The 17,289-nt window shown below is 40.3% G+C and overlaps 1 protein-coding gene across 1 annotated transcript in view; it reads left to right on the plus strand.

The window, feature by feature from the left end:
- Positions 1-17,289, plus strand: part of TMEFF2 (transmembrane protein with EGF like and two follistatin like domains 2) — a 164,881-nt gene that overhangs the window by 9,065 nt on the left and 138,527 nt on the right. The window contains exons 3-4 of the mRNA XM_039495968.1: positions 853-982; positions 4,303-4,329. Of these exons, the coding sequence (XP_039351902.1) occupies positions 853-982; positions 4,303-4,329 (157 nt within the window). The remainder of the gene's footprint in view (positions 1-852; positions 983-4,302; positions 4,330-17,289) is intronic.

The raw sequence follows: 17,289 nt of genomic DNA on the forward strand, positions 1-17,289 counted from the left end.
GTACAGGGCACATCCAAGTATCTCTAATACCTCAGAGTGTGATTATCTTATGATAACTACACCCTGTAGGTTGCCTAATTTCCATTATAAAATGGAATTATTTTTATTAAAATGAACAAGCGGGGGAAAAAAACTTGTTCTTTTTGTAATGGAGGAAAATAAAGCTGATAGTTGACAAGACTGAGCAGAAGTTTCAGCTGAGCTGATAGAGTGTATATTATTTAATCTCTCTGCTCTTCAGTATTATTGACTTTACATGCCTTGTAATTCTGGCCCTGATGCCCTCACCATGAAATGGAGAGCTGTGAACTCTAGCAAATACTGCAACAAGAACTTGTTGAAAAATTTCAACATTTTTAATTTAAAAAGGGGACACATCTTTGGTGAAAATTTTCACAAAACAATCCATCCTGTTTTCCTTCTAATTAAGAGAGAGAGCGTGCATGCCTATTACCCTCCAATGGGAGTGGGAATGCATGCATTGCAATACCAGATAAGACCAGAAGTACATTTTGTCTAGCATTCTGTCTCTGAATAGCCAGCACCAATTACTTTAAATATATATATGAAAGCCTATAGTGGACACTAGCCCATATGGGAAGTCTTACTCACACCTGTCAGTTAGAGGTTGGGTTTTGCCCTGAAGCATGACCATTTAATATCCCTTCACTTTTTTTCCTGTAGTCCTACTAATAATGATAGATTTGAAAAGAATGAGCAAGGATCAGGCAGTTTCTAAGCTCCTGTTTTTGTGGTGTTTTATTTTTTGACTGGTGGATGGGGGTATGACTTGGCATGATACCATTTGGTGGTTGTTACTAATTACATTCTTTCTTTTTCTGCATTCATTAGTGTAACAGCGACTATGTACCGGTGTGTGGCTCCAATGGCGATACCTATCAGAATGAATGCTACTTGAGACAGGCTGCCTGCAAGCAGCAGAGTGAAATACTTGTGATGTCGGAAGGATCATGTGCAACTGGTATGTATAATACTCAGTTTGTAGACTATATTGATAACTTGGTTTGAAACCAGATAAAATAGCTTACATATCATGATAAGGTCTCTTTGGATTCCTGGCGTATTAACTCCAGATGAATAATTTACTGTATAGACCTTAAGCAGCTACTGTCATCCATTCCTTTTTTTAAAAGATTCTTGACATGATTTTGAGGAGCAGGGCATAGAATACCATTTTTGTTTTAATATTTGTCTTGAATTCTGCCATGTGGTGTGCATTGTATACAGATGTATAGTGTGAATACATGTAACTGGACATAGGGATTAAGTTAACCTAGAACACTTTTCTTGTGTCAGTGGCACTCTGTAATCTGGAAGGGAGAGCCTATGAGTGTTACTGCATATGGTAACTTTCCCATAGACTTTTTATTATATATTTAGGATTAGATCCCCAGATGGTATAAATCAGCATATCTTCAGTGACTGCCATGGAACTACACTGATTTATAGTGGCTAAGGTTTTGGCCCTTAAACTTTAAGTTAAATTAATGAGATTGTGCTCATTCACCTTTCTGTATGTTACATATAGGAGAGCTACAAATATTTCACAGTGCCCAGATTCAAAGAAAGGTGCCATGAGAAATAACATTCAATGAATTATTCCAAGAAATACAGAGAAGGCCATTGCACAATCTGACATGAAAACTGACTTGCTCTATGCTGGAGTTTTCAATGTTTTCCGTTTGTGTTCTGTACTCATTGGAGGTGGGCAATGAAGTTAACTTGAAAAGAAGGGAAAGAATAAGCCTTTGTTCCTTGAGGGAACTCTTTAAACGTAAAGCAGAATTTTTCAGGTTAGACTAGAAGAGTCAATAAAAAGTGCGTAAGAAAAACTTTCTGTGCACTGCAGCAATCTGTGTTTCTTGCACCTAAGGGAAAATAAAATTTCTTCCTGTAAACTATGCTTCGTCTGAGATTGCTACCTAAGATTTTTCAAGGGGAAATGCACATTCTGTAGTGTTCTTTGTCTACAAATTGGTATTATCTGAAGTTCAGGCAGGCAAAGTCTGTTTTGCCAGAAGAGTTTATTTTAGGACAGATACTGGACTTTTTTCATCAAAAGGTTTAATAGAATAATTCCACTTCCTTGCTGCATCATTTCTTAAACTCTCCCATTATTTGTAGTAGACACTTTGGAGACATCCTCTCTGATGCTAGAGGTGCTCAGGGAGGAAAAAAAAACCTGGGATTCCTGAAGTCTTGAATATTTGGTCTCTTTTCCCTCCTCACAAAGACAAGGATTCTATCAATTATGGACCTGATCTAAAGCCCACTCAAGTCGATGGGAATCTTTCAATTCGCTTTGTGGGGCTTTAGATTGGGCCTTATCTGAGAGTGCTCTTTGCTTTTCTTGAGGCTGCTGGGGAGTTACTGGATCTCTCAGTGGATGTAGGTAGACAGCAGAATGTTAATCACAAGAGTACCCCTATTTCATCATGCTGAGAGGAGAGCACTAAACCAACTGGTTTGGAATCTGCTGGATTCCCTCCACAGGGTGGTGTAAGGGGGACCAGCGCAATCCCATCCTACAGTGGAGGGAATGTCAATAAGAACATCTGGTGAGAAAGGGAGGATCAGGAGAAAGAAACCCCTTGAGGATGGTTAGGTGGAGTCTGGATATGAGTGTGTGGAAGGAGAAAAGAAAAACATGGAGCTTCTTTCCTCCAAACAGCTGGGAAATGCATGGAGTACATAAAGGGGAGAAAGGCTTCCTAGCTGTCAGGCAGGGGAGGGAGTGGGGATCCTCTGCTTTCCAGAGGCCAGTAGTGGTGTGAGATTGAAGAGACCTTCCTCTCACCAAGCAGCTGGCCTGGAGAGGGTGTGTAGTGGGGAGTAGGTTGGAGAATCAGATTAGGAATATGGGTTTGCAAAGGATGCTAGGTAGTAGAGCACCATCATATTTTATTCCCTATTCCAACCACTCATTGCCCCTGATGTTTATGATCATACTATGAAAAAGCCTCCAGTTTCAAGATTTAGCCAGCTAAAAAACCAACATAATTGAGTAACGTGGCTCATCTCTTTGTTTAGCAAGCTGCAAGATTTAATTGGTAACCCACTGCTGTGGCAAAAAAAAAAGTCTTGCTAAACTGAAGATTTTTTTTTATCTGAATAATGATGGAGTTTACAAACTGACTTAGATTAACAAGATCTGACCATAAATAAATTGGGATTCAACTCTTGATATACAAACAGAATCACAATCTTGCCTTTGCAATCTCTTTGTTTGCCTTTCTAACTGCCTTTGACACTGAGCAGTGCTTGCGAGTTGAGCTCTCCGGTAAAAAGAAGCTCTTGATAATGTAACTTTCTCTTTTGCTTTCATCAATGCCTTTATTGTATTAAACTGCTGAAAATGGAGACAGAATTCAGATTTTCTTTTAGCCAGACATCTCTCCATTTGTGTGCATTTTTACACATTGATTTGTTAAGAATGCTTCTCAATGAAGTTCTTTGCTTGATAATTTCATGTAGCTGCTCTTCCTAAAGCTGGAAACATAAACAGTCCATCTAAATTTCTTCAGGTTAAGTTGAAGGATTTAAAGACAAAGCACTTGGTTTAATAAGCAAGTAACCATTAGGAGAGTCTGTAATTCTGACCTTTCCTTTAAAGGATTAAACTAATTATTTCAACTGACAATGTTTAATGTTACTCTGAAAATGTGTGTGGGGGAGAGAGGAAGGAAAGATTAGCAATTTTATAAAAAGGTTTTGCTTGCTTGCTAGGTATTCATTATAAATATTTCCTTTATTTACTGCATAGGCATTCAGTTTATGGTAGGAATACTGACTCAGTGTTTGTCATTAAACATTTCTCATATTCTTACATCTATAAAGCTGTTTGATTGTTATGACTATATATGACATTTATTTTTATATGTTCCAACACTGAATTAAAGGGTTTTTTTTCTTTTTTTTAAATATGGCGTGTGTAAGGGGGGAATGAAATTGCACAGTAAAGTATGATTAACAGTTTTGCAAAGTTAAAGCTTTTGAAGAAGCTGGTTTATCAGTCTCAGCAAATCAGACAGACACTTAAGAGAACATTACAGCACTCCTGTGCTTGGGCTTTTTCTTTTACGGAGACTTTTAAAAAGAAAATTCAGACATCAGAAAGATGGCTTGAGCGAGCCATGTAAAGATTAGATCTCTGTAATTTACCCAGGGATGACATTAAACATAAGATACACCCTGATACATTTAACTGAGCAGTATTGCTTTACAGATTCATAGGTCATATTGTCACATCTGAATATAAATTTCATTGTGTTTTCTCTTCAGATGCAGGCTCAGGATCTGGGGATGGAGGTAAGAGTCCTCTTTTAATATTACTCTGCCTATCTAGACACACAAGGTCTTTCCCTTTCTGTAGTGTAAGTGGATGTGCTTTGCGGTTTTGTTGTAACGCTGTGTATTGTCTTTCATTTAGGTTTTTCTGAAGTGACAGTTTGCATTTTAGTCAAGCTGAAACCTCATAAAGACCTGCCGTTTTCTAGGGAAATTCAGCAACCATATTACTTCTGAGAGGATTCTGTATTATTTATGAGTTATACTAGGTGCTCTATCTCCATCTGCTGTTTCTAGCACACTCATTTATTTTAAGTTTAAAATAATATTTATCCTGTTTTTAAAACATGAACGAAACCCCTTGTGTTGTCAGTCTTCTCCCTGGAGGATTCAAACCCAATAATTTGCAGTACTAGAGAGCATTCTTGTAGTAGTTATGAAGCAGAAATGTCATTGGTAGGAAAATAATGATGTGGCTTTAAAAGAAAACACAACAAAACCCCAGACTCTAACTACTTACAGGGACAGTGTTAAATATTTTAGGCCGTTAGTTTAGATTTTGTTTAAAAAAAATGGTGTGTGGTGATTTGTTAGTTAAACATTTTTGAGTTAGATCATAGATCTTGTACACCGTCCTCCTGAGCAAGAGACAGTGCATAGCTGCAAAAGAGGCTCTGGGACGCATTGTGCCCAAGGGGATGTCTATGCTACAAACAGAGGTGTGACTGCAACACACATGGATGTACCCAAGCTAGCTTTGATCTGACTAGCTCAAATAACAATAGCAGCGAAGCCAGTGCAACATGCAAACCAGCATGGGCTGTGCAAACCTGCCCAGGACTCTGGGTAGATACTTGAGAGACTAGCCCAGGCTGTCATGGCTTCGCTGCTGCTATTCTTTGTGCGAGCTAGATCAAAGCTAGTCCAGGTGTTCTGCAGTCCCACCTTGGATTGCAGTGTAAACATCCCCACAGAGAGAAGGACAGTGCCTCCCAAGCACCCTGGCTGTGGTAGGGCAGGGTGTAACAATGCTGGTTCTGGCGGGACCCAACTGAGAGTGCCAATTCAGGACAAATTGCTTAAAGCAGGGCAGATACTGCCAAAGGCCAGAGTTTCTGTGCACACCAAGGCAAACCAAACCAGCCAAACAGAGAAGACTTCGGTTTTACCCCACTGGCTAACCACAAGTCACACAAGCAATTCCCTTAGACGCTCCAGTTTCCCAGTAACACCACCAGTGCCACTCCTTATGAGGATGAATGGTTATGAAAACTAGTACCCCAGTAAAAGAAAAAGGTTCTCTCAATCCCAAAGGACCAAGCCCCAGACCCAGGTCAATATACAAGTCAGATCTTATCCACAAATCACGCTGTTGCCAATCCTTTAGAATCTACAATCTAAAGGTTTATTCATAAAAGGAAAAAGATACAGATGAGAGCTAGAATTGGTTAAATGGAATCAAAGTTCTTGGTTCAGGCTTGTAGCAATGATGGAATAAGCTGCAGGTTCAAATCAAGTCGCTGGAGTACATCCACAGCTGGGATGGGTCATCAGTCATTTGTTTAGCGCTTCCGTTTGTAGCAAAGTCCCTCCAGCAGTAAGAAGCAGGATTGAAGACAAGATGGAGATGAGGCAGCTGCCTTTTATAGTCTCTTGTCATGGGGCCTCTCTTTCTTTATTCCAAAGACAAGCATTTGGGCACCTGGCAAGAAAAAACCTTAAAGTTCTATCCATAGGCATGTCCCTGCATACCTTGCTGAGTCACAAGGTGTATCTGCCTTCTTTCAATGGGTCAGTTGTATAGCTGATGGTCATTTATGGGCCATCAAGCAGGCTAGGCAAATTGTCTGGGGTGTCACCCAGAAGCATAGCACAAGTTTGAAATACAGACAGTATAGAGCCAATATTCATAACTTTTAACTACAAAAATGGTACACACGTAAAGATATCATAATCATAACCAGCAAACCATAACCTTGTCTTACACACCTTATTTGATCCTTTTATACAAGATTTGGTGCCGCTACAGGACCTTGGTCGCAACAATGATCTATACGGTTCCAGTTCATGTCAGTAACGTCACACAGGGATCATTACTTGACCAGATTGTGACTAGTCCTAACACTGCCTCGGTGGCTGGTGCATAGGAGAGTGGGGCCATGGCTTTGTCCCTAGGGAAGCATAGGGTGCAAAACCCCTGTATTCCTACCCCACTGCCACCCACCTCAGCACCCAGAACAAATATCTGGATAGACCTAATGTGAGCGTGCAAGGAGAGAAAACGTTGCTCTCCTCTAGTCCCCTGCATAGTCACGTCGGGGTTAGTCAGAACCTCTCCATAAAACAGTCCCCTATGGTGTTGGAAACCTTACAGAATTGTTCTAGTACAGGGACTGTAACAGGATGGCTTGCCCCTTAAGGGCTGATGGCCTGGGATCAGCCAACCCTGTTTCTGAAGGAGCCACCTGTGTTGAGCCACCTTGATGGGGCCTCATGGAAGAGAGCTGATTCCCCTACAAAGGGCAGCAGGAAGCTGGAGATGCCTAGGAAGCTGTGGCAGAGAATAAGGAAGACCCTGGCACCAGGGATGTAAAGCTGAGCTCCAGCCTGGTAAAGCCCAGGAGTGATGACTGTACTGGCACCCAGCTCCGAGAAGAGAGAGATTGAATGTGGGGCTGGGCCTGGAGGGGCCAGACTGGGTCAGGACTAAATCAATTGGACCCCAGGAGGGGACTGTTTTGTACCTTTGGATGGGTGATGTGCAGTTCTTAAGGGGCCCTGAAGAGTGACTTCTAGTCATGAGGGGATGCTGTGGAGGTAGCTGCCCTGTTACGGGGACCCTCCAAATCTTACATGATGTAGATCACAACTTAATAGTGAGATTGTCTCATGGACCAACCAGGCTGCATTCATGATTGCAGGAATGTTATTTGATGGGATTTAGCCAGGGGCAGCTCCAGGCCGCAGCACACCAAGCGCGTGCTCTGGTTGACCTCCCGCAGGCGTGCCTGCGGAGGGTCCGCTGGTCCCGCGGCTCCGGTGGACCTCCCGCAGGCACGCCTGCGGGAGGTCCACCAAAGCCGCGAGACCAGCGGACTGCGGAACCAGTGGACCATCCGCAGGCACGCCTGCAGGAGGTCCACCGGAGCTGCCTGCCGCCCTCCCGGCGACCGGCAGAGCGCCCCCTGCGGCATGCCGCCATGCTTGGGGCGGCGAAATGTCTAGAGCCGCCCCTGGATTTAGGTGTTATTTGTGTAATTTATCAGGTGGTTTATGAGTAGGTGAGCTAACATCATAGGACCAGCCAGCTCTCTGTGGCTCACCAGTCTAATTCTGTTGTCTATTCCATGTGAAATACAAAACAAGACAACGTCACCTAAGGCAAAAAGTAAGCCAGAGGTGTCCCCCCGCCATTAATTTCAACAAGGCCAGGGTTTCACCCTAGATAATTTTAATAATAATACTTCACACTTACAGGTTTTGATTCTCCTCCCACACCAGTTCTATATTGAGTTCAGTGAACTTACACTGATGTAAATTAGGGATGAGAGAGATGGAATCAGATCCCTACACTTCTTTTCACCCGGAGATGCTTATGTAAAACCCTTTTAAACCCTACACACAGTAGATAAGACTAACCATGCCATTGGCATGTTATTGCCTCATATAGTCTGAAATGTATTGTACAACTACAGAAAGCCAACTGAGCCATGGACATTAAGTGGTTGGGTTAACTTACAGTGAATTAATTTTTTTTCTCAACCATTGGTTGCTGTATCACAAGTAAATTGGCATTTTTTTATTGTTGTCTAAGTTCACTTCTTTTGTTGCTCCAATTTCTGGAAGACAAAAAAAAATCTGAATTTTTAAAGTGTAATTTAATTTCACTTTCAGTCAGCTAAAATTTTATTTAAAAGTATAGGAAAGGAATTATGTTTATCGACTAATGATCATGGTTTTAGAAAGTGACTACGAATTTTTGGATGCCTCCATTTTTGCATAGCCAGCTTGAGACACCTTATAAAGTGGCCTGCCTTTCAGATAGTAGGTATTTTCTAGAAGTCAGGCCGCTTTTAAGGTGTCTCATGGTGGGCATCCAAAAAAAACCTGAAACCTCAAAATCTCTAGTCACTTCTGAAAATTTTGCCTATATATTTCTGTCTTGGCAGAATCTCTTTATAGCTGGCTACAGAATGTGGATGAAGTCTTCAAAAGTACATAGAAAAGAAGGATTTCTGATTCATACTGTATATCAGTACTTACAGATCATTTGTGTGAAAAGCCCAACTTAAATATAAATTGTAAGTGATTTTTCAGATGCAGAGTCAAATGAAATTAATGTTTATATATATATATATATATATATATATATATATATACATATATATACACACAGCAAAGACAACAGGTATGATTTGAAGATTGTTTAGAAAAAATATGGAGGGAACAAACTTGGCCATTCTGCTGAGGTAGTGAATTCAGACTCAAAGAGCAGAACAAGCAAAAACAACTTCCAAACAATTTGAGTTTAAAAGCAGATGTTCACAAAAGACAAGTAGAACAGGACTTCAGGGCCTGGCTAGGCAGGTAGTAGAGAAAGAGATCTGTGAAGTAGACGGGATCAAGTTTGAGCATCCATTTAAAGGTCTACAAAGCTGCCTTCTATAATACAAGATTTAGTAGGCAGCTAATGTAGTTCTCAGAGGACAGAAGTATATTAATGTGCTTTGAGAAGCCAAACCTAAGTCAAGTAAACACTCTCACTACATCATACTACTGTCATAAAAGCTACAACAAATTCTAGATTTCATTAGAGCAGGGCTTGAAAGATCCACTCAACAGTGATAAGTGGGAAGTTTTCCTTGCCAAGTGTGAGAATTTAGTCATCAACTCCTGCATAATTTGAGCATTCTTGATTTTACTTCAACTTTTTTTTCCTCTTATGGTTTTGAAAATAACCTTCCAAATGTATTGTCTTCCCAAGTCTGCAGACTGGCAGCGCCAGTGACTCTCAAGCTAGTCATAAGAACATAAGAACATAAGAACGGCCGTACCAGGTCAGACCAAAGGTCCATCTAGCCCAGTATCTGTCTACCGACAGTGGCCAATGCCAGGCGCCCCAGAGGGAGTGAATCTAACAGGCAATGATCAAATGATCTCTCTCCTGCCATCCATCTCCATCCTCTGACGAACAGAGGCTAGGGACACCATTCTTACCCATTCTGGCTAATAGCCATTTATGGACTTAGCCACCATGAATTTATCCAGTCCCCTTTTAAACATTGTTATAGTCCTAGCCTTCACAACCTCCTCAGGTAAGGAGTTCCACAAGTTGACTGTGTGCTGCGTGAAGAAGAACTTCCTTGTATTTGTTTTAAACCTGCTGCCTATTAATTTCATTTGGTGACCCCTAGTTCTTGTATTATGGGAATAAGTAAATAACTTTTCCTTATCCACTTTCTCAACATCACTCATGATTTTATATACCTCTAACATGTCCCCCTTAGTCTTCTCTTTTCCAAGCTGAAGAGTCCTAGCCTCTTTAATCTTTCCTCGTATGGGACCCTCTCTAAACCCCTAATCATTTTAGTTGCCCTTTTTTGAACCTTTTCTAGTGCTAGAATATCTTTTTTGAGGTGAGGAGACCACATCTGTACACAGTATTCGAGATGTGGGCGTACCATGGATTTATATAAGGGCAATACTATATTCTCAGTCTTATTCTCTATCCCCTTTTTAATGATTCCTAACATCCTGTTTGTTTTTTTGACCACCTCTGCACACTGCGTGGACATCTTCAGAGAACTATCCACGATGACGCCAAGATCTTTTTCCTGACTCGTTGTAGCTAAATTAGCCCCCATCATGTTGTATGTATAGTTGGGGTTATTTTTTCCAATGTGCATTACTTTACATTTATCCACATTAAATTTCATTTGCCATTTTGTTGCCCAATCACTTAGTTTTGTGAGATCTTTTTGAAGTTCTTCACAATCTGCTTTGGTCTTAACTATCTTGAGCAGTTTAGTATCATCTGCAAACTTGGCCACCTCACTGTTTACCCCTTTCTCCAAATCATTTATGAATAAATTGAATAGGATTGGTTCGAGGACTGACCCTTGGGGAACACCACTAGTTACCCCTCTCCATTCTGAGAATTTACCATTAATTCCTACCCTTTGTTCCCTGTCCTTTAACCAGTTCTCAATCCATGAAAGGACCTTCCCTTTTGTCCCATGACAGCTTAATTTACGTAAGAGCCTTTGGTGAGGGACCTTGTCAAAGGCTTTCTGGAAGTCCAAGTACACTATGTCCACCGGATCCCCCTTGTTCACATGTTTGTTGACCTGTCATAAATAAACAGATCAGGGTTAAGGTCTCTTTTACCTGTAAAGGGTTAACATGCAGTACCTGATGACCACCTGACCAGAGGACCAATCAGAGACGAGATAATTTCAAATCTCTGTGGAGGGAAGCCTTTGTCTGTGTTCTTTGTTAGAGCTCTCTTTGGATCTAAGAGAGGTCAGTCATGTCTCCAAATTCTCCTGGAGTAGTTTCTACTATTTAATAGTAAGTATTAATTAAAAAAGCGGATTAGTCTTTTGAGGTGCTTTCTATATTTGCAATTGTGTGTTTGCTAAAGGAAATTCTTTATTCCTGGTTGCTGATATTGCTTTTACTGAGAAAGGGGGAGGGGGAATTCTCTCCAGAGATTGATAAGTTTAGACCCTGTATTGTTCCATCTTGGTTACAGAGACAGTGACTTAGAGTTGCCTCTCCCCTTGTGGGTTCCCGTACCAGCTGCTCCATGAAGCAGTCATTTAAAGTATCAGACTTGCCAATCAGCAGCAGAGTCAATAAACAAAGTTAGTCAGTTTCACTGCTGCAACTCCTAAGGCTCCAAGCATCAGCAAATTTGTCAAAATTTGTTAGTATTGTGCCATTCCTGCCTGTGACTTTGGGAAGTGTATGAGCAGCAAGAGTGGCAGGTTCTGAAGATATTTAGAGGGAGGTTGAATTTTTAAAAAGGGGCTGGAAGGTGAGTAGAGTAGTGGAAATCTCTTCCTCAGAGAGTAACCCCCCTGAGCATTCATGGTTTGGAGAACCCAGTGGAATGATGAACACACCATATGATGAAACTCAGTTTCCTGCCCTTATGGGAAAAGCTTCCTAAAAGGAAACGTAAAGGTATAGAAATAAAAGCCACCTCTACATTTTCATCGTGGATCATGGAATAGAATTATTTTAATTTAAAAAAAGCTGTACTCCAGAAGGTGTAGTGCCAATCAAATGCAGAGGGCTAATCAATAAAAAATAAAAAAAGAATCTTGCTTTGATGTGAAAAACTTCATATGCAGAATTCTGAAGAAGAAGAAGAATATAAAGAGATCCCACTCACTTTGAATCTATGTTATTCTTTAGATTATATTGTCTTGAAATGCTTCACAATGAAATCTTGCTTGTTTCCTAGCTTCTTTAAAACAGCAACAAACTCAAGAGGGAATATTTTTATTATTGTCAGTAATGTACTCAGAACAGTCTCACCTTGATTACTTGTTTCACTGGAATTTCGTTTCACTTGCCTTACCTGTATTTATAGATCTCGCTGTTGCTCAGCTTTCCTTTCTAATGGATAACTAGCTAGCCAGGTACCTGTATGGCCACCATTACAGCAGTATCCGAGTATCTACATAGAACTAATTTCAGGGCCCAGCTCAATGTCTGTTGAAATCCTGTTGACTTCAGTGGGAGTTAGATAGGACCCACATCTTCCACACCTCTCATCCTAGCTTGATTTTATGTTCATTATGGTTTAGGATAAAGTTGAGTGAAGAAACCAAGTCACATACTTAATCAATATCCTCATTACTCATGTTTCAGTAGCATGTAGAGGCTCTAATGGAGATCAGGGCTCCATTTTTCTAGGAAGCATGTAGATGCATTCCCTGCCCCATACAGCTTAAAGTCTTAACAGACAAAGGTTGGAAGGAGAAACAGCAGCACAGAGAGGTGAAGTGACTTGCCCAAAGTCACACAGCGGCTCAGTGGCAGAGCTGGGAATAAAACCTAGGTCTCTTGAATCCAAGTCCAGTGCCTTATCAATTGAAGCATGCTGCCTCTCAATAGGCCATGGGGTTGCCCAAATGTAACTGAGCAAATAATTGGACCTACATATTATTTTTAAGATTGTTCCTACTTTGTCACCCCATCGTGATTAATCATGAGCGCACTCTCTCTCCCCTGTCATGTTGTTAGTTCATTTTTTCTTGCTTGCTCTCTTGGGCAAAACTGAAGTTTTTGGGGCTCAATGTGGGCAGAGTGTCCACTGACACACATCCAGCTTCAGACCTGGGGCCCTGACTTCCTTTTCCTGAAGATATTGGAGGTGTCAGGGTGTATGTTATAAAACTGTTCAGAAGAGCAAGTAATCCCAATGCACTAACCCAGTCTTCTTGTCTCAAGCAAAATAGAGAAAGAGATTAACCTTTTAAAACCTGAATATCTGACTTATTTTAAGGCCAGTTGTCATGCAGCAAGTTATGGTAACAAGCAGTTACACTTAGCCTCATGCATCATCTTTTTTTTCTCAATAGCCAAACAGTTACTTTGACCTGATTACATTTGTATTTGGCTGTGTACTAATTTGGTATGAATAACTGCAAAATTCAGCAGTGCTGTTGCTTTTATACTAATTTTTTCCCCCAACTCTGCTTTGTTGCAAGATAGATTGATAGGCAGGGCTATGCAGAACATAATGAATGTTGTTGTAAACCCCTTCTTCGAAATATCACTTGAGCCACAATACTCTATAAAAGCTTGAGTGTCCATTGCCTGGAATTAATCAGTGTATAAATGTGATACTAACACATACGCACAGTATATATGTGAGAGTAATGTGAGTGGGCTAATTTAAACTACAAAAGCAAGGGAATTCAGATTTAAGACTGAAACACCCATCCTTTTGTGCCTGGATGTTGTAGATAATAAGGTACGCTATCATGTGGCCTCAGATTGTTGTTTGATCTTGTGTATTATGTAAAACTGTAGTGCATCAAACAGGTAGTTTTGTGGCTTAATTTCATTTGGAGTATATTTTTATGGCAATAGCATAAGATAAGAAAATGTAGTGAGTGTAACGCAAGTGTGACTGGTTATGTGACTGGCAATATTTAAATCTTAAGTGCCCAATCTGGATGGTCAGTTTTCATTATCTAATTTTTTTTTTGTACTGTGTTAACCTCTTTGTAATATATGTGTATAGCTTGGGGTATAGCTTTCAAAGGCACTAATGTCCCCATTTTCAGAAATGACTTGAGTACTTAGGAGTATGAGGGCTTGTCTACAGGAACAATTAGGCCATGACAAGCTGGGGTGTCAGTCTACCCCACACTAGCCTGCCGGGGTCTAACTGTCTGCGTGCACCCTGCTGATGTGTGCTAGCAGTTTGTTAGAGCTCTTTGAGCTAGATCAGAGTGTTCTAAGGAGCTGCTACTGCACATGCTGTGTACACTACCACTTATGCCTTTGTTGTTCGGGGGAGGGTCTTTTCTTCACACCCCTGAGCAACATTTTGCCAACATAAGTGGTAGTGTAGACATGGCGTTAAGCTCCTAAATGCCTAAATCACTTTTGCAAATGGGACTGAGGTTCCTAAGTCACTGAGATGCTTTAGTACATTTTAAGCTTGGCTCTCTCCTGCTCCCCCACTCTCCCTGCCATGGTCCAAAACCCTAGTGAATATTCCCATACTCTCTCCTTGACTTAAATGTGTAACTTCCATTATATTTTAACATGTTTTAACTTTGGACATTGGCAAATATTCTTTAAACTATACAGTGTTTCCCCTAACTGTTGACCAGTCTCCGCAGCTGAAGATTATCATTGCCCCTTTTCAGGCACTCATGCAAAAGCCTGGGAAAAGAAATAGACTTTTGCACAAATTAAACAAATTTGTGCACACTAGAGATGGAAGTGAATTCCAGAAGTGAGGCCCTTTGAGTGAGAACATCCTGCCCCTAGCACTCAGTCGCTTACATTTATGGATAGTTATCTTAAGCATTTGAACCTCCAGGAACAATGGCATGCCAGGAAAGCATGTAAGGAAGTGATTCTCTTAAATCAAAAAGCATATGACACCCTGCAGTGTACATAGTGCTCATTTCAAATGGCCTATTTTTAGTTTCAAAATCAGAAATTCTTCTCCACACCAAAACTGAGATAAAAGTAAAAAATATGCTTTTAATGATGTGCTGTATGTAAAGGCCATAAACCACTCTAAATCATCAAAACGTCAAACAAATCCTATAATATTCCAGCAAACAGATCAAAGAGAGAGCATCTTAGCTCATGCAACGTACATATCGGTATGCCATTACAGTGAGCTACATTTGGCTCTTACATTGGCGTAAACTTGAAATAATGTCTCTCAACTACAGTAGAGTTATTGGAAATGTATAAGACTAGGAGAATATAGCCCATAATTTTGGCTACTTGCATCCCTCCTAAAGGAGTGAAACTGCTTCTCTAAAGCTTTAAAATGGGTACTTCACACTCACTCTAAGTACCACAAGAGGCCCTGATTCAGGAAAGCACTTAAGCATATGTATAACTTCCAACCTGTGCTTAAGACCCATTAACTTTGTGGTCTTAAGCGCTATTCCGAATAGAGACGCTTTCCTGAACTGGGGCCTGAGGAAAGCTGCAGGGGTGCAAACATTGCTTAGTTCCCTGTATGCCTCCTACTTATAAGTTTTGTGGTTAATAGTGTAAGTGCTTGATTGACTATGCCCCTTCCTTGAATTCAAGGATCAGAGAGGTAGCCGTGTTAGTCTGGTTCTGTAAAAGCAGCAAAGAATCCTGTGGCACCTTATAGACTAACAGACGTTTTGCAGCATGAGCTTTCGTGGGTGAATGCCCACTTCGTCGGATCCGGGTGGCATTCACCCACGAAAGCTCATGCTGCAAAACGTCTGTTAGTCTATAAGGTGCCACAGGATTCTTTGCTGCTTTTCCTTGAATTATTTGTTGGCATGCCGTAGGACTGGTTTGAAGTTCCAATGAGATCTAAAAGCACAAACAAGATGAAAACATCCTCTCAATGTTCACATGCTATTTCAGCTTTAACTCTTGTGCTAATTTCAGTCCCATTCTTTAATGTTAATTTAAGATAGTCTGTATTTTTTAATATTTAAATTCCCTTTTGTCTTAGGGGCTTTTTTTCTCTTATCCTACTAGCTTTGGAGTCAATCAGAATTGTCATATTCAGGGAAAGTACAATTGGATCTCAAATATTTAACAAACTTACTTTGTTTAAATACACATACAGAGAGTTTTTAATGAGTATATTTAATGAGATACCACAGCAGTTCACATAGCTGTTCAGATAAACTAAAAATTGTAGGCTCAAGTGTTGCTAGGTCTCACAACTTTATCATGAGTCTTGTGATGTTGGTCATAAAGCCCTGGGCTCTGAGTCATGTTATCACATGAGACTCTGACTTAAAAAGTTTCTAGGCCTCATGGTTGGAGAGTGAGCTACAAAATGGACCCAAAAGGCTTAACTGCCAGAAGGCAAATAAAAAGAGCCCCAAATTGTCTTGTGAAAATGTCATGACTCTGGTTGTTCAATGCTTGGAGTTGGCAATCCTGGTTGTTGTTCAAGTATATTCTATATAGTATTCTAGTATAGATCCTGAATCTAGTTACAGTATATAATAGATAATGAGAGTATAAATGTAGGCTATATACTATAGATTATACATATAACAGAATGAGATTGCTCTTGCATACAAATTCTGTTGTATGGAATCAGGAGAATTAGTTACTATGCCAGTGTACTTGCAGCTTACAAAGAAACAAAATATTTTTTCCCAAGTTACATTTTTGCCAAAGACATACATAGAAGATGGAAAAGCTTCACCTAACAGGAAAAAGTCTCTAATTCTCCTTTTCGCTGCTTTGCATCTGAAAGTGACTTCCTAGATTATATTACATTGCATTTAACCCCACTTTAAGATGACCATCAGCTACCATAATTTAGATAGCCTCGTGTCCTATGTTTGTAATGCTTTTAGACAAATAGCAGTGAAGTAAATTGAGGGGCTTAAGTTTATTTAGATTAGTGGCCTTTTGAAAAAAAGGTATGCATAGTTTTGAAGTCTGTTTGCATCTAATTAGCTGTTTGGCTAAAACAAGGTGATATCACTTGTAATCCATGCAGAGGTGAAGATATGATACAATAGACTGGTCTATAATCTTTTCAGTGAGGCTTCTGGCACTGTTATGGAGCATAGTGAGAGCATATAGAATTTCAGCGTGTAATATAAAATCAAATATAATAGCATAAGGCAGCTTTCTTACCCTGATTCAAATAGTAGAAGTCCTATTTTCTCCTTCATATATCCTTTGGCTCCTTATCACTGCAGTCTGTAGCTATACCTTTGTAGCAGGCTTTGCTGTTTTGTTGGGGTAGGTATCTCCATAATGGCATTTTTACCCATGTTTGCTATTGATTCCCTCACACTAGATTTTTCTCCCTGGAGACAGCTAATTTGAGCGGCTTGAAATCTAAAAACCTATTGCTGTAAATTCTGGTTTCTAATTCCACAGCTCAGCTGACAGCACTGGGAAGTCACTTTCAAAAGCAGAAAATCTAACACCCTACAACAGACTTTGTTCAGCCACCATGCTGGCTCCCAATTTTATTTTATTGCTCCAAAGCGTGCACTCTTTCACATGTTACTGTCGGGGAGAAATCTGTTATCAAGCATGTAAGCTTCTCTACAATTAAGCTGTGCTTATTGCTGCGCCAGTGCATTTAAACTGTGGCCAGAAAGCAACTTCCTTTTTAGAGCAATAGCCATTTAGATTTCATGCTTAATCATCGATGCATGCTTAAAGAGATCTGTAAAAGATTTCCTAAAACAGTGGGGGAAAGTTGGTTGTTTCTGTGTCTCTCTCTCCAAGGACTTTTTCCTTCAG

Source organism: Mauremys reevesii, linkage group 11 (genome assembly GCF_016161935.1).
Source record: "Mauremys reevesii isolate NIE-2019 linkage group 11, ASM1616193v1, whole genome shotgun sequence".
Lineage (NCBI taxonomy): Eukaryota > Metazoa > Chordata > Testudines > Geoemydidae > Mauremys > Mauremys reevesii.